This window comes from Protopterus annectens, chromosome 1.part0, assembly GCF_019279795.1.
Source record: "Protopterus annectens isolate FY-2018-M chromosome 1.part0, PAN1.0, whole genome shotgun sequence".
Lineage (NCBI taxonomy): Eukaryota > Metazoa > Chordata > Ceratodontiformes > Protopteridae > Protopterus > Protopterus annectens.
The window spans coordinates 734544802-734571328 of NC_056725.1; the positions used below are offsets into that span (position 1 = coordinate 734544802).

General features: G+C 39.2%; 1 protein-coding gene across 1 annotated transcript in view; it reads right to left on the minus strand.

The window, feature by feature from the left end:
* Positions 1-26527, minus strand: part of LOC122794347 (chitinase-like protein PB1E7.04c) — a 1804082-nt gene that overhangs the window by 71461 nt on the left and 1706094 nt on the right. Inside the window, exon 13 of the mRNA XM_044062662.1 lies at positions 4271-4368. Within this exon, the coding sequence (XP_043918597.1) occupies positions 4271-4368 (98 nt within the window). The remainder of the gene's footprint in view (positions 1-4270; positions 4369-26527) is intronic.

Genomic DNA, 26527 nt, shown 5'->3' on the forward strand with positions numbered 1-26527 from the left:
CACATGTGTTGGAATTTGTTGGGAGGAGAAGAGAGTTGTCTGTGTACATGAGGCAGTTGTAACATTGCCTCAAGATTCCCAGATTCACCAGCTGGACTGGAGAGGAGATTGACAACTGACCTTTGGACATGCTAGAATAGTATTGGGAATTCCTTTATAATTGAAAAAAAAGGGCCAATGGGGAACGAGGTACTCAAAGGGAGTTTGTGAGGGTGTAGTGCTTTTAATATTTTAGTGCTGACTTACATAATTGCTTTAGTGAGCAAGGTATCTTAAATGCAAAAACGACAAACAGCAACTTTCTTTCATGTCTCCCTAATATTTTTTTACCCATCACTCATTACAAAGGGAATGGCCTCACAAATTCCAGTTAAGGATATGCATCTTGTTCTTTTCCCTACCTAACACCTCCCTCCACTTACTTTATTTCAACGTACGTCTGAGTTTGGTCTAACCCTTGATTTCCACTTTCTGGCTATGACGTTTTTGGCTGATAATATAATTAAAGTTAGTAACACTGTCTTATGTCCAGACATTCTAGTTTCCCAACTCCAATTTAACAGCATCATATCTTTAGTAACTTTCATATGTTCACCCAGCATCTGCCTGAGGACACATAACAGTGTGTCTTTAAACACAATTAACTCTTCCTAGTCCCAAGAAACATGCTCCGAGTTTCTTCTGTCACTCTCCACATACTTACAACCATTATTCTGAACATGTGGGAAGATCCATGGAAGTCTTTTTAGGGTATAACAATATCTATGTCAACATTTCCATGTAACAATCCTCTATTGTCTTGATTTAGTACCATTTTCAAATGCCCTGTGCACCCCCCCACCACCACCCAGCCTTTTCTCCTCACTCTGGCTTGAGTTCCATTGTTTGATTTTGTAATTATGTGTAATTCTGCACACCCTACTAATTATCTCTTTTATTTATAGCCCTGTCTGTTCTCGTTCACACCACATAGTCCAACAGGGCAGTCACTCACCTATGACTCTTCTGTCTCACTGACCATCTGACTATATTCTATTGTTATTCCCAGATATAGGACTCTATCAATATGATGTGATACAAACTCTACAAAAGCGTAGAGAAGGGTTGATAGGAGGTGTGTTCGGGCAACAGCACTTCTGGCAGATGGGGTTAGGAATTGTTTAATCCTGTATAAAGAGCCTAGTTTTTTGTTAACTGTTTTGACAGTTTTGTCTGTGTGAGCATCAAACTTCAGATTGTTGTTGATGATTACCCCTAGTAGTTTAGTACAAGGTTATGGGGATATTATGGTGCCACTGTTAGATGTAATGGTAAGAAGTGGTGATGTGACCTTACAGGTAGGGGAGAAAAGTAAAAGTTTGGTTTTATTTGGGTTCAATAGGAGACGGTGAGTAGTGAGCCAGTTCTCTACTTTGTTGAAAGTGATTTGGGACAGAAATTGTAATTCTGTGGGTGTGGTGGCACAGCAGATTAGGGTTGAGTCATCTGCATACTGAATACATGTCGCATTTGGGAAAACTTTGGGTAGGTCATTAATGAATATGGAGAATAGGAAGGGGCCTAATATAGATCCTTGAGGGACACCAAGGGTGACTGGTAGAAGGGGGGGGGGGTAGGGTGTCTTTCCATAGTACAGCTTATTGTCTGCCATTCAGGTGCCCTATTGCTTTACAATGCCTTAAATACACCTCTACCTAATTAAAGGCTAATTGTTAACCTAAAGAAAGCACTTCTTAAAGCATCTCTGACACTTATTTAACATTTGAATACAATGCAATAAAAGAAACATATTAATATGAATCCCTAACAAAAAATAATAAATTTAATACTATAGAAAACATTAAAACATATAAATGAAAAATGATAAATAAAAACAGTATTGTCTAAAAGTGTATATGAGTATCATAACACTAAACTGGCTTTAAGCCTAAGAACTGGGCTAATAGATAAATTCTCATTTAATCCTGGAAATACTGTAGCATTGGTCCGTAGCTGCCATTTGAGTTCTTTTAATTCCAAATACTCTTTGTTGAAATATGGGCAGCTAAATCATTTTATATAAAAACAAGTGTATTTTTGGCAAAGAGCAAGGTAAACCACAAATTTAGTGCTACAGTTGTATCTCCTGTTTAGCTGTTACTGCTTTATACAGGAAAAACAAAGAATTCCTTTAGAAATAGGCTATACCAACATTATTATGATATATGGAGAAAAGAGCTTAAAATGTTTTAGCTGCCCATATTTGAACAAATGGTGGCCATTATTTTAAGTTTATTATAATAGAGCATGTGGAACAAGGGTAATGTGGGGGACTGGTAGAAGAGTATTTGGAATTAAAAGAACTCAAATGGCAGTTACAGTATTTCCACGATTAAATGAGAATTTATCTATTAGCCCAATTCTTAAAGCCAGTTTAGTGTTATGATACTCATATACACTTTTAGACAATACTTTTTTATTTATTATTCGTCATTTATATGTTTTAATGTTTTCTATACTACTATTCTTCTTTTTTGTGATTGTTTTAGGTGAGTGAACCTGAAAATGAGGGAGAATGGATACTTATTACCTCGGACGTCCACAGACAACTCAAGTACTATCTGACAGAACAAAATCTTTCAGAACTTCTGATCAGTTTTCATTTCTTGTGAAAGTTAAAAAAAAGGACAACTAGTGTCAAAACAGCCTACTTACGAATGTTTGCCTCACGCAATTACTTTTGCTACTCCCACCAAAACAAAATGATTGCAGGGAGGGTCAAGGCTTATTGTACCGGGGCCTAGGCTTTATCTGGGGCTTTTTGGAAAGGGGTGGATTCGAGAAGCAGTAGCATGTACTTGTACAAAGCACTGTGAAATAAATAGCTTCTCTAGGTCTAGGACAGGATCTCCTCTTGCAATTCTCCAGGGGCTCATGGATCCTGATCCTTCCTCCTCCCAGTCTATCTAATCCATGGTAATCTACCCATTTAGCTTAGGCTACTGCTGTAGTGATCAGTGTAAAAAACAGTACAGTTGTGTAAGTAAACTTACCATAATAATAGATGTTCGAATGATCGGTGGTGCTGTAGCCGCACCCTCCTCCAACCCCGTTACGTTTATGTATTTTTATTACAGTGTGTGGACATACATTTTTCTTTTCCTAGCACTGTCCTTCTCAGGGCTCTAGACTACTCCATTCTGTTAGCATGAAAGCTCTGAAGGGCTTGGTGTCCAAAGTGTCTTGCAGTCAAGCTCAGCTTGAACTGACTAATGATTTGGGCAAGTGGAAGATACCCTGAAGTATTGGAAGCTGTCTGGCTGTTATATCCTATGCAAGATGTAGTGCACATAGCTTAGGCACTGGTCATTCAAAAATCTACTGCTATGATAAATCACAGCAGTATATGTACAATATAATGCATTTTTGCAATTAGTGCCCATATTTCAAATATACGCTTAAAATCATCAGTTTCTAGCTAAAGATGCTTTCTGACATAAATCTATTTTCTCCCTTAATCTTTGAAACAAATCATCAGAACTAGCTGTTTAACAGACGCAGTACTATAGCAATAAATCTAGAAACCTAAATGACATATTACTAGCCAGCTTGTCTACAATTCAACATTTGCTTTGTGGAATGTGACTTGGTCACCCAGTATAGCTGCAATATTTGGTTCTTTTGCAATGAGAATTACAAAAGCAGGCAAAGTTAACACTGACACAGTAGTAGGCATACTCTGCAGAGACACCAAGGACAATAAATGTTAAACACTCATGTACTAACTAGCTACAGGCAGTTTGACTGATGTTATCTGGCTGCATTAATAATATCCAGATTATTTTTAACACCACACTGTACACATTCTACCTATTATGATATGGGAGACAGAATTCATTACAAATGGGAACTGGCACAAAAAAATTAAACTGTTTGTTGGTTCTTAAATCACACTTACCTTTGTTTACTGGCTGTAAGACATTAATACACTGTGTAGAAATGTGACTATCAAATAACAACTTTATAGTTATGCTGCTTTACTTTTTATTTGCCTCTTAATGGTCTTTGTTTGGCTCTGTGCACACTCTCTCTGATCTGTTGTTTACAAAGAAACATCTGCTACATTACACTTGCAGAAGCCACACGAATGAAGGAAGAAAAGAAGCACATTCATTCTTGAAACCATTTCATTTTGGATATTAAAACTTTTGAAGTATAATTTCTGATTCTACTTGCAAATGAGTAATGTAGTATTGTAAGGAAAAAAGTGTTAAAAGACAAAAATACATGCCTTTATCTAAACTGAAGGAAACCTGTTCAATTTCAATCTGTAATTTTCTGATCTGCTCCTCCAGGGCTGAGTTTTCTGTAATGGCTTCTTTCAGCTGACTGCAAGCAAAGGACAGAGAAGTAAATGATCTGCTATGGCACTGAAAACTGCATACAAATAAAGCTTTATTCAATAATCATTTTGCAGATAATATAAAAGTGACAGAAAATGTGAAGAATAGCATGGACTGTTTCTCGTTACTGGTTCCATTCAGACATACTGGTACATCTTACCTGTCCTATAAGCATTGGATTTCTTATAAACACATTCCGTAGGTTACCGAGAAGGCTTTACTTTTATTTCCATTCTCTGTTGTTGTAACAGAGTACTATAAAATAAAGATAGCTTGCTATTGCAGGGAGCTAACAAGAATGTTTTTTCAATGCTTCACTTAAGCATTGAGTACAGTCTACTAAGATGTCCATATTAGTCTCTTCTTGTGTCATTAAGGAAGTGTTACAGAGATATCCAGATTTCTAAATTCATTTTCAGATATTTATTGGTCATCCACAGCCACACCCAAAGCTAGTTCCACATTTTACAAAAGCATGGCTTTATAAAACTATAAGACACTATGACATGGAGTATATTCAGACCACAAAAATATAGCCTTTTTAGAGTTCTGATACTGCAACAATAATAAAATTTCTGTCTGGTGGAAACAATTAACAGAGAAGTACAAGTATAACTATTCCTCAAAACAATTCTCACCACTCCTCATAATGTGTTTCTCAAATTCATGGAAACATTTTAAGATATACATAATGATTTAATGTTTTTGTTCTGCTATAATAGTTTTTTTCTGCATTGTCAGTATAATCTGACAACCCTTCTAAATGATATTGTGAAATATTATGAATTGTTCAATTGCATTAAGGAATGGTCAGTGGGATGCACAGAGGTCCCATCCAGCATTTGAAATGAAAATGGCAGACTCAGTCATTTGAAAGTAGGATGAACAAAAAGACTTAAGGCAGTTTAATGTTACACGTGATAGAAAATAATCATAATTTCATATCTACATAATACTACAAAGTGGACTTTTCAAACTAAATGTATTGAGAAATAGGCATGAATATTATTTATTTATTTAATTTATTTATTTATTGGTTTGTCATTTGTGAAAAGTTTATACACTCATATAATTTGATTGTTATTTCCTTGAACTAAATATGCTAAATTGTAAGAGTTCAGTTACATTCTTGTCAGCCATATTAGGGGTGATGTTCAAACAAGGAGAAGCAAAGAAAAATAATCTAGTCCCAAATCAATTTTTCATTCTTTATACTTGGTTGCACACAGCTGTAACCATTGTTTGATTCCTTCTAATTGTAAAGGATATCTTGTTTTACTATACAAGCATGGACAAGCAACATAACGAAACAGTTAAGCTAAACTGAACAGCCTCTGTCAGCTCACTTGCTTTAACATTCATTTTATAAACTGATCATAAACAGCACTCTTATAAAATCTTTTATAAAATCTTTTTGCACATAATTAAAGCATACATTTTTATTAGATGACCTTGGTTTATGTATCAAACAATCTAAAGTGATCAGCTTACATTTGCTGGAAGTAAATGGTCCAGTCTTACTCATGGTTACTATTTAAGATAAAAATTATTTCAAGATTGAAGACCAGATAATCAGCCAGTTTAGCAATAACGTGCGACTGGGTGTGAATAACACAGGATTTAGCCATGGTTAATGTGGTTTGATCATGAGGGATCAAATAAAGGCAAATGTGGGTAAATCCTGTGATACTCACATTCAGGAGTGGGTTATTGCTATTATACAATGACATTATTTAAAAAAGAAACTGCTTGCCTTTCTTGAACATTGCCTTTGTATAATGATGCTTAAGTGTTCTTCCATCTTGTTAATGCTTTACTGATGTACTGCACTCTTACACGATACATCAATAGAGAGCTAGGGAGCTGCTGTGAAAGAGCATGTACCAATATCGATTTGTCTCTGTGTCTTTTTTTAATTATTTTTCTTAAATATCAGCATTACTGGAAGGGGCAGCCACAGTGGTGCAGTGGTTAGCATTGTTGCCTCACAGCAAGAGGTTTTCTGGTTCAATCCTCGGCTGGGGTGACTTCTGTGTGGAGTGTGCTTGTCCTCCCTGTGGTCGCGTGGGTTTCCTCCGGGCACTCTGGTTTCCTCCCACATCCCAAAGACGGAGTAGGTGGATTGGACACACTAAATTGGCCCTAAGAGTGAGTGAGTGCATGTGTGTGTATGTGTGTGTGTGTGTGTGTGTGTGTGTGTGTGTGTGTGTGTGTGTGTGTGTGTGTGTGTGTGTGTGTGTGCGTGTGCGCCTTCTGTGGAAGGTTGGGCGCCGGGCTGGCAACTCGACACCGTAAAACTCCACTGCCAATCATGAGCAGACAGGTGATCCTCTGTGGCAACCCCTTAGCGGGAAAAAGCCGAAAGAAGGAGAAGATCAGCATTACTGGATGCTCGAGGGACAGGGCTAACATGTGAGGATAGTGGGGGACATTCTACCAAAGTCTAGACAGTTGAGAAGTAAAGCTGAAAAGATTAAGATCAGTCATATTACTAGAACTTTATCTTTATCTTTTAGCTACCAGAGTTTTGCAGAATGTCCAGATTTTTTGTCTCCTATTTTGCTTCCTACCTTTTAAAATATCTGAATACAGATATTCTAATAGAGATTCACACCACTCAACAACAAATAAGTGACCGGACTTTTTTCTATTGGGATACACTCGATTTACAGTGGGTAACTGGATTATGGTGTCCAATCAGTGTACACATTTTTGAATACTAAAGACTTTTTATTGTCTAGTCCATTCACTGTACTACTGTAGTTAAGCAGATTTTAGGTTTGAATAGTTACAACATATACTACTAAGACAGAAATTGCAACTCCATAAAATGTTAAGCTATGATAAAAGAAAACGTGAAATTCAGAACATGCCTAGGGGTAAATAACACCTACTGCTATTGACTAAAATTGAAGATACAGCATTTGTAACATCTGCAAAGCTAGTTTGGAATTCCTTGGAGTATGGTGCTGTTTGTACAGTGTTACCTTATTAAAGTTGGGTGCAATTGCTATTATCATGGGCCCATCTGGCACTTACCTACCTTTACAGATATTAAATGACACTTTACAATAACAATGTCTGTCCGGACTCTTGTTGGTCAGTCAGATATATTGTATAATATCCATTATGGATAAAGGGAGCTTATATTTTAGGAAAACATAATGCACAGTGTCAGAAAGAAACATTGCAAGTTAAAATTCTGCTTGTTAGGCAAGCCAGTATTTTAAATCTATTTAACTTTGGAGGTGATTTTGAGTTTCAGTAACTTGCATTTTTAGTACTACAAGTTATCCCAGCTGTCTGTTTTACTAGTAGAAGCATCATCAGAGTAATTATTTTAAAAGTCTGCCCTACCTTCAACTATCAGAACTACTCAAAATCCTGACACTTTCAAAATTTCCCTTCGAAACTTTTTATCTTCCACCTGGAATTGCACATGCACCTTGTCTTCTTCCTTTAAAACCTGTGACCTTCTATTCAGTGCCTTTCCTTTACCTTTGTTAAATCTTATGACAATTTGTTATTATTATTCCTGCAATACAATTACTTGTTAAATATGTTACCTCTGCTGTATTTATTCTTTTAATGTATTCATTGCATTTCTAGCTACTTTATGTATTTTTTTATTGTATAATTGTGGAGCTTTTCTCCCCTGGCCTCCACTGAAAATGTGCTCTTTATGAACCATTGGACTATCCCGGTAAACAAATGCAAATAAATAAATAAAAGTATTTTAGCAATGAAGGCATAATTTGCAGTTTTATTTGCTGCAGTATTTAAGTCTTATGATGGCAGACCTAACTAAATTTGAATCTACTTTGTAGAAGACCAGGAATAAACAAATTCGTAGCTAAATTAATTGTTAAGAAGGTCTTTCAGATGTTGTGAGGTCGTGAAATTAGACTTTTACGGTAATTATATGTCAATAAATAAATAAAATGAAAAATGAAACATTAATATCAGGGCAGCTTCTAGAACCTCTGCACTAGTCATGTCCAGGCCACATCTGCATGCATTGTACCCCAATGGTATAACCAGAAGTTCTGGGAATTAGTCATTTTTGTTGCATAGGCAGAAGCAGGAATAAACTGGTTGATGAATTACCTGATTACCACTTCTCTGAGTGATACATGCTCATTAACAGCTTTAGCCTCTTTCTAGTCAATCTGATGTCCTGTTATTGTATGGACCTGCTTTCCTAACCAAGTCAGTTATTAGTTGATAATAGACAACCAGAGAAAGGGCAAGATATGCAAAATAAAATAACACTGAAACGGTTGGTCTAGAATGGACTACAGTGGAAGTATTAACTAGAGCTTCTAACTTTTTTTGTATTTTTCACTTTCATTCATACTTTCTTAATTTAGTGAATTACACATTACTGAAGTCCATCACGTGAAATGCTATAATGGGAGGTGGAAAAATGCACCATTACTGTCTACATAGAATATCCTACATTGGAGTTTTGGGGTCCAGATGGACAGATGACAATATCCGCAAGCAAAGAAGAGTAGTGTTGCTGGAAATTAATTCATCCTCAAGTCTTGGTGAGTCCCTTCAAGAGGTGGACCCTTTTTTCACAAACTCTCACCAAGACGACAGTGATATATAGAGTATTTTATACAGCATATGTCATGGACAGAAGCAGGTTAAAAATAAAAAAGATGGCTGGGTGTACAAGTCCCAGGATAAAAAAAGTGCCCAATCCTGGTAGGTGTACTGGTGCCAGGTCTGGAAAAAATGACAGTGCAGAATCCTCAGAATATGGAAACATTCCTACAATGGGGCTATGCCAGGCTCAGAGGGAGGATGGCTCCCCTGTTGTAGAAGGAAGCAGTAGTCCACAAAAACTGATCGACCAAAAAAACAGCCATAAAGATGACCGAGTGTTGTAGAAGGAAGTAGTAGTCCACAAAAACAGCCATAAAGATGACAGAATGGACTATTGAGAATAAGAAAGACATTATATATTGTTACTATTATGCAAGAAGCCCAACATTTCTGGACAGAAGATATACAAAAAGATTAAGAGAGAAATTAGAGGAAAGAAAAGTTCTTGCACAAGAAAAACTGTCAAAAGCTTCAAATGCAAATTTATGTTGATTAATACAACAGAGTCATGAAATACAGCAAACTCAACGTAATTGTAGAACCAAATACCAAAAAATGTAAAAGAAATCCAGGCCACCTTATGAGGTAAATAACAGTCTTTATAAAAAGTACTGTGGACTTTTTATAAAGACTGTTATTTACCTCATAAGGTGGCCTGGATTTCTTTTACATTTTTTGGTATTTAGAGTCATGAAATACATTATACAGACCAAGAAACCTTAGGCCAGTTGGAAAAAAGAAGCAACCTAGGAAATGCAAAAATATAAAGAACAAAATCTGGAGATTTTTGAAAGGTATGAAAAAGAAACATGGATATGGGAAGGAAATAAAGATCTGACATGGTGCAATACTTATGCAAAGGAGGAAAGCCAAACTAACCAATACAAAAAAGCAGCTCCAAAGATATTTGATGATTAATATAGGTAAAGGCACCCAGATATGGAAAGTTTTACAATACAAAAATAAGATCTCAAATGGGGGAATGTAGGTAGAACAGAAGATTAGTAAAGCAAAAATTAAACAAATAGAATCTGAAGTTATGGAATAAATACAAAGTGAAGGATTTAGTGTAACAAGTCTAACACAGATTATGTCACAGCATGATGGAACTATGAGCCCCCAAATTAAGGAGAAACAGGAGGAGCAGGAGGCAACTGAAGAAGAAATATGAACAAGGGAAAGAAAGAAATTTTACATGATGCAATATTAATGCATAGGGGAAAGCAATATGAAAAAAAAAAAAAAACAAAGGAGGAAAGTAGGCAAGAAGATTAGTAATGGACAAGTTAAAGACAGAAAATAAAGTTATGGAGTACCTGCAAATGGGAAGGATATGCTTTAGAGACTCCAACTCTGGTAATGTTATAAGTTTGATAAAACAAATGAGCAAAGTAATGAAAACTACTCACAGAAATTCATGCGATACAAAATAACTAATTAGGATATATTGCTTCACTCTTTTAACTTCTCCAAGTCTTGTGGGTTTCTAATACCATGACAGGAATGAACCCCATTCCTAAGTCAAAGTACGATTAAAGTTCATGAAATTAGTGTTGTTTCACTCTTTGATGTCAGCCAAAAGTGCTCTTCGCAGTTTCCACAATGTGCCCAGTAATGACTCCCTCTGCAATTCGTATGGGGTTACATAGACTGGTAACATATCTAAATACGATTGTAAATTCATTTTATAAGACCTGTTTGCTCCTACTACTATTGGAACTGTCTGGGGATCTTTCTTCCACATTGCTCTCATTTTTGCCTGCAGATCCTGATATTTTATGACTTTGTGCCTCTCTGTATGCAAGACACTGTAGTCACTGGGTGTGGCAATTTCAATGATCAGTGTTCAATGTTACTCTTGTCTTCTTTTCTTGGATCACCATATCCTTTTTTCTAGCATCTATCTTTAAAACTGTTGGTAACAACAGTAACAGATACATAATAATATATATATATATATATATATATATATATATATATATATATATATATATATATATATAAAATAATATTTATATATATACATACACACACACACACACACACACACACATATATATATATATATATATACACACACACACACATATATATATATATATATATATATATATATATACATATTGCTGTGTGGCTAAATTAATAACAGATAAACTCTTAACACAAAACCAAAGGGCAATAAGGGAAAGGAAAGGAATAAATCAAATGCCAACATGGAAGTATCTACTAGAGAAAACTATATGATGCAATTAAGACAAGCAGTGTCACTGTTAGAAGAATGTAGACAAGGGAACAGATCAACAAAAATACTTAGATAAGATAAAAGGAATGTGCAGTTTAAAAACAGACCAGGATCTACCATACACTGTTGCAAATAACAAACTAAGATATCACCACAGGCAGAAACACTTACAAGATATGCAGACAAATATAAAGGAAAAGTAGAAAATTAGCAATTCATTGATGAACCAAAAAAGTTTTATACAGAATTGGGAAACAAGGCAAAAGATATAGAAATGCTGCCAAAAAAGAATAAATAGACACATTTTGGAGAAATGTCTATGATGACCCCATGGAACATAAAAAAAATGCTGAATGGATAGAAGAAGTAAAAGAAACAGTAAGAAGTTTAAATTTACAGAATAAGAAATAGGATGAAGTAATGGACAAAGAAATTGAAACACATTTTTCAAAAGCTCCTCATTGGAAAACTCCAGGCACAGCTGCCATACCTAACTTCTGGTTAAAAGGCAATAACATCTTTACACAAACATTTAGCCCCGAGTAACAGCTGTTTATATGCACATCCCAAACAGACACCAACCTCATTAATGACATAAAATGATACTTCTCCTTAAGAGTGGACCTATCAGCTATCCTAAACATTATAGACCAATAACTTGTCTTCTGACGATGTATAAATTATATACTGAAATTGATGCCAATAGAGTCTATATTCATTTAGAAGAAAACTGAATCATGGCAATAGAACAAAAGGGTAATAAAGTGATATGGAAAAAAGGATAATTTGTTGTTAAATAAAGTCATAGCAGAATCAAAGTATGACAGGGATAGATTACAAAAAAGCATCGGACAACATCCCGCATTCATGGATAAAAGTGTGCTTAGAGACATATATGATACAGCCTACACTGATCGATTACATTACAGTGACCATAAAACAGTGGCAAACCACTCTGTAGCTAAACCATGATAAAGGACAAATTATTGTCCCAGGGATAAATATTTAAAGGAGGATATTCCACAATAACTCTTTGTCACTGCTCTTTTGCCTTGCCCTTAACCCATTAAGCTGTCTACTTAACAGATTAGGTCATGGTTACAGTTTGACCCCTAGAAAACAACAAAGTATAAAGACTTCTCAGCTTCCTTTTCTGGATGACATAAAACTGTATAGTTCATCAGATGAGGAACTGAAAGCACAACTGCAAGTAGTCAAAACTTTCCCAAATGATATAAGAATGTAATTTGGCCTTGACAAATGTGCAGAAACATTTAAAGCAGGAAAGCTGCAGCACCAAAAAAATATCAGTCTGTGACAGCAATGTGATATAAAGGAACTTGAGCAGGAGGGAGTGTATAACTATTTGGGAATTGATGAAGGCTCAACAATAAAGCATGAACAAATGCAAAGAAAACTTAATAAGGAATATTTTAAGAGACTGAAATTCATACTGAAAACAGTCCTGACATTTAGGAACAAAGTTCAAGCTATAAACAAGTCTCTGCTTCCTACAGTATTTGGGTGATTGGCCCCAAAAGGTGTAGGATCAGTTGGACAGGAAAACAAGAAAAATGCTTCATGTTTATCAAATGATTTATAAAAATCAGTGCATATCAAGACTATATATTCCCCATTCTGAAGAGGTATGGGGCTCCTTGAAATTGATTTCTTGCACAGATCTGCAATCATAGGCCTGCATACATATCTGTTGACTTCACAAGATCCAAACATAGTGAAATTTTTAAAACAAGAGGAGAACAAGTCTAAGGCGACTTCCCTGCTCAGTTTAGTAGACGCATATCGGTGTCAGTCAGGAGTGGAGATCAAACCAGAAGTAGACAAAAATCAGGCAACAACTGAATGTGCCAAAAAACAAAACAAAACAAAGAGTATAAGGAGAAGGATCAAAATGCATGCGCTCGAAGCACTCCTCAGTACGAACGTCAACATCTGTGCAGTAACTGAAACCTGGTTCAAGGCTCCACAGAGCACCCCAGCACTACTGGGCTACAACTCATACCACACATTTCGGCCACAGAACATGGACCGAAACACAAAAGGAGGGGGTGTATCCATATTCATCAAGGATACTTACACCTCCAGGTTAGCGCCACAGCATGATACCTCTGAGATCATCCATGTGCAACTAACATCAGGCAAATCTGCAATGCAAATTGTGGCCTGCTACAGATCACTCTCCATGACCCAGGACCACCACTCTGCCTTTCTGGGGACACTGGAAAACATGAAGGTCCTACCGAACACCCTGATATTGGGCGATTTCAATTATCCTACCATTAACTGGGAAAACTACTCAAGTACAAACTCCCAGGTCCAGCGCTTCCTGGAATTTATCAACTCAAATGCCCTGGATCAGCTGGTAAACTCCCCTACACCAGAGGGGAAAACATATTGGACCTGGTCATCACCAACATGGGCGACAGGTGTTCCACACCAGAGGTCAACCTGTCACTGGTTAGATAAGACCATAAACAAATCACTCTGGATGTCCACACCACACCACCACCTCCAACCAAGGAAGCAACAGTGAAAAACGTCACCTTACTTAAGACAGAGGTGGCAAGTTTCACAGCCCCCACGCTAAATGATAACAGTGTCCAAGATGCAGGAACCTTTACAAATGCACTCTATGAGCACCTACAAGGATGCATGGATCGTGCCATCCCTAGCAAAACCAAGCAATCCATAGCAAAAGTAAGAAACTAAGGTCCCTCATAAAATCCTCCAAGGCTAACTTCGAAAGACAAATACCCAAGTATTCGAAAGATAACCACAAAGCCTTCTTTAGCTATGTCAAGAATGTAAGTGGCAACTCACAGATATGCTCCGAGCTAGTGCAAAATAGCACAAAATATACTGAACCCACTGATATTGCCAACATCCTGGCAGATAGATTCAGTGCAAACTTCACCCCCCTCTCACCCCCAAAAGGGCCCACAACAATACCGGAAAAGTGTAGTGTCCTGGAAATCACAGATGCACAGATGAAAACAGCCCTTTCAAAAGCCAAAAGCACAGCATCAATGGGGCCAGATGGTGTCCCAGGCTGCGTCTTGCACGAACTACAGAATGAACTAACCCCCCACCTAAACACAGTGTTCAACCTCAGCCTCTCCACAGGCTACGTGCCCATAGAATGGCGCACAGCAATGGTTATTCTGCAACACAAAGGAGGGGCCATAACTGACCCTGGTAACTATCGTCCCATAAGCCTGACTAGCCTGGTCTGCAAGGCTAAGGAGTGCATCATCATAGAACTCATTAACAAAGACATTGGGAACCTCCAAACACTTGACCCGATCCAGTTCGGCTTTGTTAAGGGCAGATCATGCCTACTAAACCTGGTTGACTTCTTCGAGACAGTTACCAAGGCCATAGACGAGGGAAAGGTGGTTCACACAGCCTACCTTGATCTTGCCAAGGCTTTTGACACCATTCCCCACTCAGGAATTATAGAAAAACTCATCAGCCTGAACATAAACCCCTACGTCACGAGATGGATTGCCAACTGGCTTACAGACATAACTCACACGGTAAGAATAGCGGGCTCCAGGTCCGACTCTAAACCAGTCACAAGTAGTGTCCCACAAGGCTCGGTCCTGGGACCCCTACTGTTTGGCATATACTTCTCAGAAGTACAGGCAAACACAGGAGGACTATGGCTAACTAAGTTCACCGGTGACTGCAAACTGGGAGCCATAATTGTCTCTCCAGCTGACATGTACATTCTCCAAAAAGGCCTTACTGAGATGGACACCTGGTGTCAAAATCATGGTCTCAAGCTAAATGCCAAAAAATGCATAGTCATCCCATTTGGGAAAAAACAAAACACCCATGAATTACCACATAGGTAGCAGCCCCTTAATACAGAAGAGGTAATAAGAGATCTGGGGACCCAGGTAGATAGTAATCTCTCCTTTGACAATCATATTGCCAAAGTAGTTAGGAAATCCTTCTATGTAACCCATCTATCTACTAAAGGGTTTGCATCTAGAAATAAAGAGGTTATAGGCCCCTCTACTCGTCATGTACCTCACACGACACTTCCAACAGCTGGAAAGACCACAAAAGTACCTCACCAAGAGGATTACTGGTCTCAAACATATGTCCTATGCAGCCCGACTGGAAAAACTCCAGCTGTACTCAGTGGCATATCACTTACTCAGAGTTGATCTCTGCCTGACGTACAAAGCCATGTCCAACTCAGAATTGATGGGCATGCTCCACCTAAAGAAATCCAATTCACTGTGAGCCACTCGCTCTAGTAAGCTAAACTTCGCCACAACAATAAATAGAACATGCTGGAGTGATAGATTCCTGTCAGAGAGACTACCCATGCTTTGGAACAAAATTTCTAACTACATTAGGCAGAGCTCCTCACTAACATTCTTCAAGAGAAACCTTGATGAGTGGATGGGTAACAGAAAATACACCCCTGGGATCACTTCATTGGCTCTTCTTGACAGAGGCTCAGTTAATATTCCCTCCAGTACAGCTCTTTTGAGTGTGTACCTTTAACTCCTAGTGGGTGTGGCCTGAGCCTTTAAAAATTAAATTATCACCTTACAATTCTAACACATACTCATTGACAGAGGTCAGATATCAATACAGTTGTGATTGCCATCATGTATGCTTCAAGATAAAATGATTTGATATCTTGTATGTAGCATGATTTTGGAATTATTAATGCAATATGAACAAGTAATATTTGACGCCTGGAGGAGCAGTAGGAGGTAACTGCATATGCACCTGGAGGCGTCACTCGGATGTATCAATGGGGTGGCAAAAGCTGACGCACTCTGGCTAGGCTTATAAATGCCCTCGGGCAGATAGCCCAGTACCTACCTATGAACCTATGAACAGATGTAGGATACAAACTGTTCCTGAATGTGGTAGTCCTACAGCGGAAGCTGTGGTACCTCCTTCCAGACGCAAGTTGTGAGAACCAGTTGTGGGCCGGATGGGTCGAATCAGCAAGTATTTTATATGTTTTCTTTCTTGCTCTTGTAAAGAAAAGCTCCTGAATAGAAGAGAGGTTTGTGCCCAAGATTTTCTCAGCCACCCTCACCACCCTCTGTAGTTTCTTTTTCTCAGTAACTGTGCAGTTGCCAAGCCATGCTATGAAGTTGCTAGTGAGGATGCTCTTGATAGCTCCCCTGAAAAAAGTGGTAAGAGCAGACAGTGGGAGCCTGGCCTTTTTGAGCTTTCTCAGGAGGTGAAGCCTCTGTTGAGCATTCTTGACTATATGGCTGGTATTAGCATCCCAGGACGGGTCATCAGAGATCATGTCAGTCACCCTACTAGACAGGGGTCCAGGGAAGTAAATACTGTGGGAAGAAATAGCCAGGGATTTGTTATGGCTAGGCTTGTATAGGCCCTAGGGCCGATAGCCTAGTACCAACCTATGAACCTATGAAGGCCCAAGAACTTAGTTGTTTTGCCTTTCTCTACTACCACCACTCCTTTCTCCTGAAGTCCATAATCATTTCTTTGGTCTTATTAACACTCAGGTTCAGATTGTCCCTCTCACGCCAGGCAATCAGTGTTCACCTCATCCCTGTAGTTATGTTCACTCCCACCACTAATGAGACCCATGACTGTGATATCAGCAAATTTTATAATATGGTTTGACTGATGTTTTGCAGTACAGTCATGGGTGAGGATGGTGAAAAGCAAGGGGCTGAGCACACAACCTTGGGGAACAGCAGTATTCAGAACTATGCGTTGAGAGGTGTTTGCAGCGCATGCCCACTGGGGTCTACCAATCAGAAAGTCAAGAGTCCAGTTACATAGGTGCTTTTTATCATGAGTTTGATGAGCTTATCCACCGGTTGCATCGGTATCACAGAATGCATTCAGTGCAGAACTTTAGTAAGGTATCACTGTGGGTGTTCCAGTTGTAGCATGTGTATGGACAGATACATGTCAAAGAGGGCATTATATTCAATGATGGGGCTAATGAGGGATGAGTAAAGGGGGACAATCACTTTGTTTGTAACATGTGCAGTATAAAAGGACTTTTTTACAACAATAGACAAATCTTGTTCAAAAGTTAGGTCACTGTCCACATAAGTTCCCAAATCCTGAACAACTGGGTCGACTGTCAAGGGTGTATTATTAATGTGGTCATTCCCTAGGATACATGACTTCCACAAGGATATGATAATGCACTTTCTGGCATTTAGTTTCAGACCATGATTTTGACACTAGTTATTTATTTGGGACAATCCTTCCTGCAGGATGGTAAAGTCATGTGCGGATTCAAATACTACTCCTATTTTGCTGTCATCTGCAAATCTTAGTCAGCCTGAGACCTCTGGTATTGGTTTTTACTTCAGAATAGTAGATGCCAAACAGGAGAGATCCCAGCATTGAACCCCAGGGGATACACTGGTGACTAGTCTCTTTGTGGAGGTATTTTCCCCTATTTTGATTTCCTGCATCCTATCGGTCAGCCAGCTGCCAATCCAGCAGGTGACACGGGGGTTTATTCCCAGTTTATTTAGGTTTTCTGTTATGTCTGACTGGGGAACTGAGTCAAACGTTTTGGACAGGTCAAGGTAAGCAGTGTGTACCGTTTCTGCTTCATCTATTGCTTTAGTGACCTTTTCAAAAAATCCACCAGGTTTAATAATCATGGACTTGCCCTGGATAATCCAAACTGAGATGGGCTCAATGTTTGGAGGTTCACTAGGTTGTGATTGATTAGTTCCATGATAATTCTTTCCATGGCTTTGCATATGAGGCTGGTCAGACTTATGGGTTTGTGGAAGCTCCTCCCTTAAACAGGGGGATAACAGTAGTTGTTCTCCTTTGGGTACAAAACCTGTATGAAGACTGAGATAGAACACTGTTGTTAGGGTTGTGGCTAAATCATGCTTCATGTTATGTAAGATGCAGCCACAGATTTTATTCTTTATTTTATTTTATTTTACATTGTTTACTGGGAAAGTCCGGCTGGACACAGGTCCCTGTTCAGCTTAGGCCCAGGGAGAAAAGCTCCAGTTACAAGGATAATGTCAACATATACCACCATACAAAGAGTTCCGGTTACAGACATTTCAGCAGTTTAACAAACATACAGGATACTATATTGATGGCAAATAATACAAAAGTAGAAGACATACATTGCATTTCTTGGAAGAAAAGTCCCATCATAGCTCATATTGTTACAGTTGCAGTTGAAATAATAGAGAGGGCTATACACATACAGATGTAGTTGCTACAAGTGTGGGTAAAATGATAAAGAGGATTATAAATGTAACAGATGAGGTTACTACAGCCTATTACTTAAATGAAGATGGTAGAAGAGTGTTTGGGAAATCAGGAAGGCCTAACCGGGAGAGTAACAAGAACATAGCCAGGTGTCCACTAGGTAAGATTTGAGGAGCTTTTTGAATTGTGAGAGAGAGTTGTCAGAAGTTACTGGGGTTAGCAACTTATTCCAAATTTTAAAAATATAGTTAGAGAAGAGAGCTTTCCTAACTTAGTTTTTGACTTTGGTGGTATCTAGAAAGTGTTGGTAACTGGAACAAAGAGATAGGGCTGAGGTGTATGATTGAATGAATTTTTGGAGAAGCAGTTTTATTGGGTTGGTGAAGAATTTTGTGGACCAAAAGTTAGTTGATTGAAGTGTAGAAGCTGTGGGAATTTGAGCCAATTAAGCTGTTTTAGTGCTGCACATGATGTGATCTGTGTAAAGCTCCAGTGGCAAATCCTGCTATTTTATTATAGCAAGATTCCAGTTGGTTTAGGTCCATTTTGTGGAGATTGGTTAACACTGGGGAGGCACAGAGGAAGGTTGATAGGAGATGTGTGCAGACTATGGTAACTTTTGTGTTATTTGTAAGAAATTGTTTGTTTCTATAAAGGAGACTTATTTTCTTGTGAACCTTTTTGACGGTTTGGCTATGTGAATATCAAATTTCAGGCTGCTGTCAGTTTCTACCCCAAGCAGTTTAGTGTGAGTGCTTGGGGGTGTTCACAGTTTTGTTCCTGGAGAAGATATTAAAGGACTGGTAAGATGAGGGGAATCTGATTGGGATAAAAAGAAGGAGCTTAGACTTTTGGGGATTTAGACTTATCTGGTAGTTAGTGAGCCAGGTTCCTACTGATAGAAAAGAATCTTGGGTTTTGGTGTGAAGGTCTTCCAGTGTGGGGGCAGCACATTTTAGGGTGGAGTTGTCAGTGTATTGTATTACAGAGGCTTGTGGTGCTGAGGTCCCGAGGTGGTTAGTGAACAGAGAGAATAGTAGTGCTCCAAGGACTGAGCCTTGTGGAACTCCTAAGGAGACTGGAAGAAGAGAATTTGGTGCTGCCATTGGATGGCTTGCAGTTATCCAGTTAGATAGCTTTCAAACCATGTAATGGTGGAATTGCTGAGGTTTAGAGTGGAGAGAATGCTGATGAATTTATTGTGGGTGATCATGTCAAAGGCCTTGGATAAGTCTAAAAATATGACTGATATAAATTCCCCGTTGTTTCTATGGTGGTTAACAGTGTTAGTAAAGGATAGTAGTGCTGTGGTGGTGCTGTGAAATGGACAGAAGCCGTGTTGGGTGTTCAATAGTAGTTTGTGTTTAAGAAGGTAGTCAGTTAGTTGGGTGTACATGACTCTTTCTAGTATTTTGGATAAGGGAGATAGAATGGCAACTGTGCGATAATTGGTGAATTCAGTGGAATTACCTCCTTTGTGTGGTGGCAGAATGTGTGAGGTTTTCCATATTACGGGTACTTGGCTTTTAGATATTGTCAAGACGCATCAATGCAGTATTTTTAGCTTCTGATAGCACTTTTAGGAGTTATGTGATAACTGGAAGCAAAACAGTTTCAGGTATATCTTGAGGAACAGTTGAAAGGGAAAGAAGGGTAATGTTAGAACTAAACTTATTGGCCAGTAGGTTCACTATATCTTCAGCCTCGGTGTCGGTAATATTGTTCACAATCAGCTCAGTACATTGCTGCACATTGTGCTTTTAAGATTATGAATGTAACTAAAAGCTGTTTGAGCTTCAAACATGACTTTAGTCGATTTTATTAAGCTCCTGAGTTGTTCGTTCACTTCAGTGACAAGGATTCTAACATTCGCTGAATTACTTTTCTTAGTTTTAGTCTAATTTTTTCTTCTTTTATTATAAAGCTTGCTGATATTATGGTTCCACCATATGGGTTTGTTTCTGGGGTTTGGTCTGCTCTTTTTACATGTTGGTATAGTGTGGTGTACTTTTCTGCATATTCAGTGTTGTTGGGATGGTGGCCTAACAGTTAAGGTGCTTGCCTTACAAGCACAAAGTGCAGGGTTTGAGTCTCACAAGGGATAATTGACTAAGCTTATAATGGCTCGCAAGGGCAGGTAGCCTAGTACTAACCTATGAACTAAGTTTGGTGGGGATTTGAAGCTTGACAATATATCACTTAGAAGTAAGTAGTTTCTCTTACATAAATTTTTAAAGGTACCAGAATGGAAGGGATCTCTGTTTTCAATTTTATTCCGAAGAAGACTGCAAAACAGTCAGACCTAACGTAATGAAGATACACAAGGAATGGTGCAAGATGCTCCCATTTAAGTAAGAACAAGATCCAGGATGCTACTCCCCCTAGTGGGGACAAAGTCCAGGAATCTCTGTGCTTGTGCATTACTGGTGGTGTAGGTTTTCCAATCTATAGCTGGTTAGTTTAAATCACCTAGGAAAATGTTATGGGGTTTAATACTGAATTATTCTAGCTCCTGCAGATGGTTGTTGTGGCTTTCAGGAGTTCTACAGCTAGCTAATATGTGGTACAGGACCTTTCTGATTGTAATTTGGACATGACGCCATGCTGCTTTACCAACCTTGAAGAGTCCCTTCTGGATGCAGATTGAGACTCCTGCACCTTTTTTCCCCACAAGCACAGTAGCTGGTCTAAATGTGTGAAAGGCATTATAGCCCTGCACAGGCAGAGTGCTCACTGCCATTTTAAACCATGTCTCAGTCACTACACAGAAGGGCTTATAGGGAGTCGTGTTTCTTGTTTAGGCTCCTCTCATTGATCAGTAACATCTTCATAGCTTCCTTTGTTTTTTTTTTTTTTTTTGTTTTGTTTTTATTTTGGTAGGTTTTTCAGGTTGGCATTGCCTAAAAAAGGCACTATGAGGGTGGGCAATTTCTCTGCCAGTAATCAAAACCCAAGACAGGACAGATCTAGGCTATCCCCAGCAAAACAGTGAGGTCTGTCAATCCTATCCTTCTAGGCTGACAAATAATGGACTCCCTTTGAATGACACCAAAAACAAGCCAATTATTGAAATAAAGTATTTTTTGCTTATTATCGTGGCATCATCCTTGGAGAAGGTAGAATGCTGCTCTGGACACATGGTCTGAGAGCTGCATCATATCTCCTTTCATATTGTCCAGGGAGGTACATCTCAAGTCATTGACACCAGCATGAACTATGACCGAGTCATACTGTACTTGTTCAAGGACTACAGCGCATATATGATCTGATGGATCCTGACACCAGACAAGCAACGGACTTTCACTCTTTCCTTGCTACGCCTGGTCTTACAACAGAGTCACCTAAAACAAGAATGTTTAGTTAGGTCAATACCTGACTTATGGACTCAGCATCTGTGACTTTGGGACTTCTTGTGTTATGTGAGAAGGCAGGCTTAACTTTCTGAATGTGTTTTATGCCTGTGTTGCGTCTTGAAGGTCTCTGAGGTTTAGGCAAATTTTAATCTTTATGATGAATTATGTCTGTTTTGATGGCTTTGAAGAGATGTGACATACAGCTGATGATTTTGGTGTCTAAGTTTACTATATGTGAGATTTTAGTCTCCACGGATATTTTTTATAAATATATATATATATATATATATATATATATATATATATATATATAAATGTATGTATGTATGTCTTTTGGCTTTTCCCGGTTAGGGGTCGCCACAGCGGAAATCCGGTCTGCTAATGACTGGCAGTAGAGTTTTACGTGCTGGCTTGACAGGCCTAACGCACAACTTTCGACACTCAGAAGACCGCTCTAACTGAGAATCGAACGTGCAACGTCTAACTGTGAGACGACAACGCTACCGCAGCACCACCACAGCAGTATATATATATATATATATATATATATATATATATATATATATATATATATATATATATATATATATATATATATATATATAGATACACACACACACACACACACACACACACACACACACACACACACACACACACACACACACACACACACACACACGCACACACACACACACACACACACACACACACTCTGTGTTATGCTGAGTAATATATAATTGTCAGACAGCATGAGGTAATTCTTACACTGTCTCAAGATACCCATCTCAATCAGGCTGGCTACAGAAGTTGGTGGGAAGTGCTGATCCATGATACTGACTGGAATAACTCTAGAGACAGGGATAACTATAACTGCTTGTAGTTTGGTTTCAGGGTAATGTTTGGATGGACTTGCTACTGAGTATTCAATGTTCAGTAGAAAAAATTAGCATGAATACTTTCTTCTGCCACCACCAAGAACCAATAAACTAATTATAGTAAAAACAGCTCACTAATTTGATAACAAAATCAGTACAAGCAGTATCAGTACTCTCAATATTAAGTAATTTTATCAAAGGTCTTTTAGCCTGGTGAGTAGTTTAATGGGAGAGACTTTACAAAACGATGCTTTACTTATGTGTTAATTCCAATGGCCTGGACCAGCTCGTTCTTACCCCCACTAGAGGTAGCAACATCCTTGACCTGGTCATTACTAACACGGGTGACCATTGCTTGACATCAATAGTCAACTCCTTCCTGGTTAGATCCAACCACAAACTAATCACCTTGGAAATTCACATCCCCCCTCAAAGGTAACCACCATGAAAAACTTCTCCAAAGCTAACTGTGGACTCCTGAAAACAGAAGTGGCTAACTTCACAGCACCCATGCAAATGGAGAATAATTGCATGACCGCCGATTCATGCATCAATACACTGTACAAACACGTACACAGATGCATGGATCTTGCATACCCAACAGAACCAAGACACTCTCCTCCATAAAAAGGAAGCCAATCTGGTGGTCCCCTGCCATAAAAAAAACTCTACAACAGAAGGAGGAAACTGATGCGGAATAAGGTGAAGTCCCAATACTGAAAAAACTCCCTTATCACCCTCAACAAAAAGTTGAGATCCCTCGTCAAATCCTCTAAAGCTAGCTATGAAAACAGAATTGCAGCAGATAGTAAGGACAACCACAAGGCCTTTTATAGTTATGTAAAGAATCTTCACAGCAATACCCAGATTTGCTCTGAGCTACTGCACAATGGTACTTCCTATACCGAGCCAACAGATACTGCCAATATACTGGCCGACAGATTCAATGCCAATTTTACCCCCCCCCCCCAAAAGGACCAATCACAATACCAGAAGATTGCCAGGCACCCAGTATTACTGCTGCACAGGTTAAAACAGCACTGTCCAAGGCCAAGAATACAGCTTCTATGGGACCTGACAATATCCATGACTGTGTTCTACGTGAACTGGTACCTCACCTGTGTGGCCTGTTCAATCACCTCAGGCTTTGTCCCCTACCAAATGGCGCACTGCTACAGTCATCCCTCTCCACAAAGGAAGAGCAACTACAGACCTTGGGAACTATCACCCCATTAGCCTGATGAGTGTGATATGCAAAGCTATGGCATGCATCATCATGGACCTAATAAACAAAGATATAGAGATTCTCCAAATTCTGGATCACACACAGTTTGGTTTTGTTAAGGGTAGATCATGCCTGCTCAACTTGGTTGACTTCTTTGAGTCAGTCACCACAGCTGTGGATGAAGGCAAGGTGGTTCATGCAACCTACCTTGATCTGGCCAAGGCCTTTGATACCATTCCCCACTCAGGAATCATAGAAAATCTCACTAAGCTAGGCATCAAACCCTATATCACTAGGTGGGTTTCAAATTGGCTCACAGATAGCACTCACAGTGTGAAAGTAGCTCAGTCCAAGTCAGACTGCTGACCAGTCATGTGTGGAGTCCCACAGGGTTCGGTCCAGGGTCCTCTCCTGTTTGGTATCTACTTCTCTGAAGTCCAAGCCAACACGAAGGGACTTTGACTGACAAAGTTTGCAGAAAATTGCAAGTTGGGAGCCATTATTACCTCCTCAAGTGATGTTGACATCCTACAAAAAGGCCTCACTGAGACCAACGACTGGTGTCAGAACCATGTCATTAAGCTCAAGGCCAAAAAATGTGTCATCATCCCCGTTGGTAAAAACCTGGTTCCCATGAATTACCACATCAATGGTAGTCCACTAAACACAGAAGGTGATATAAGAGATCTGGGAACACAGGTTGACAGCAACCTCCCTTTTGACTACCACATTGCCACTGTGGTCAGAAAGTCCTTCTATGTGGCACATCTTATTACTATGGGTTTTGCATCCAGAAAGAAAGAGGTCATTGTCTCCCTCTACTCTTCCCTCATTAGGCCAGTCATCTAGTACAATGCCCCATTTGGCATGTACCTCACTAGACACCTGCAACAACTGGAGAGGCCACAAAAGTACCTCACAAAGAGGATCCTAGGCCTTAAACACTTGCCCTATATGGACAGACTCAAAAAACTCCAACTATTCTCTGTCTCATATCGCCTACTTAGTGGCGCTCTCTGCTTGAACTACAAAGCCATGTCTGACCCAGCTCTGTTAGAAATGCTACAGCTAAAGAAATTCCAATCCCTCCGCACCACATGCTCCGGAGACCTCAACCTCATTACCAGAATCAACAGAACGCGCTGGAGGGATAGGTTCATAACCCAGAGACTGCCCATTCTATGGAATATACTTCCCATAAATGTCAAGCAGAGCATCTCACTGGCCCTCTTCAAGAGAAATCTTGAGGAGTGGATGGGAAATAGAAAATTCACCCCGGGGATCACTCCAGTGGCTCTACTCGACACAGGCACTGGGAACTAAGGTCAGGTGGCATGATGCCAGGGTAATCCTATGGGCTAGGCTTGTAAAAGCTCGAGGGCCATTAGACTAGTACACACCTATGAACAGCCAATATACACGGAGAGGGAGGGAATCATGCTGTCATTATTGTAATGGGCAGACAACAGATACACTAGGTTTAAGAACACAAATACAACAGGGTAAATGAGAAGGAAGACAATTAGATCACTAGTTCTGAGCTGACTGGTCCTGAACCAGCCTGACATACTCTCAAGAACATAAGAATGAAATTAGGGTTCAATAAAAAGAAGTTATGTACTCACTATAACTTTCCATCTGCACTGTTGTTATTCATTCATCTTCAACCTGTTGGTATAGGCACCGACATTGGTGCCAAGCTGGCCATATCCAAGCTACGATGCTGAAACTGAACTCCTCCCCTACCCATAATGCCCTTCTCTCCCTTACTACCTCAGATTGAGTTTACCTGACAAGTAGGTTACTGACCCAAACCCCTAGTAACACGATGACAGTGAACAACCTCTAGAAGAGGAGGTAGGAGAGAGAACAGCAGGCCTTCTCTGCCAGGCGAAACACTTATGGAAAGAGAGAAGGAGGGAGGGAAGGTTGCAGACAAATGAAGAACAATGCAGATGGAATCAAGCAGGGAGCATTCGGGTGGATCAAAAACACTATAACAACAAAATTCCACCTTGGTAACCTTCAATGAGCCTGTAATAAGTTCTCCGGTAATAATTTGTCAAGTGTTTTGATGGAATGTTGTGGTGGGTATATAACTTCTTTATCTGACACTGTTGTCTTCATTTGATCTTTAACCTGTGGGACAGTGTCCCCAGCTACTTGAGTCCTGGGTGTCCCTAAGGAAAGATGTTTCGGAGCACAGTGGGACCAAAGGAAGCTCTGTTCATAGATGAAATATCCAATTTGTAATGGAATATGAAGGTGGGAGACCTAACCCACGTAGCTGCAGAGCATATCTCATTGACTGGTACCCTGGAGGAAAAGGCTGATGAAGTAGACACAGCCCTGGTGGAGTGTGCCTTCACTGTAGAAGAAAGAGGAACACCATGCTTCACATAAATAAAAGGGATATACTTCGCAATCCAGTTTGCAATGGTTAACTTGGACACAGGCAATCCCAATCTGGACTTAGAATATGATACAAACAGCTGATTGGACTTCCTGAAAGATTTTGTTCTGTCTAGACAGAAATGGAGCTGCCTATGTACATCAAGCACGTGTAAATGATACTCCCCTTTATTTTGAAACTC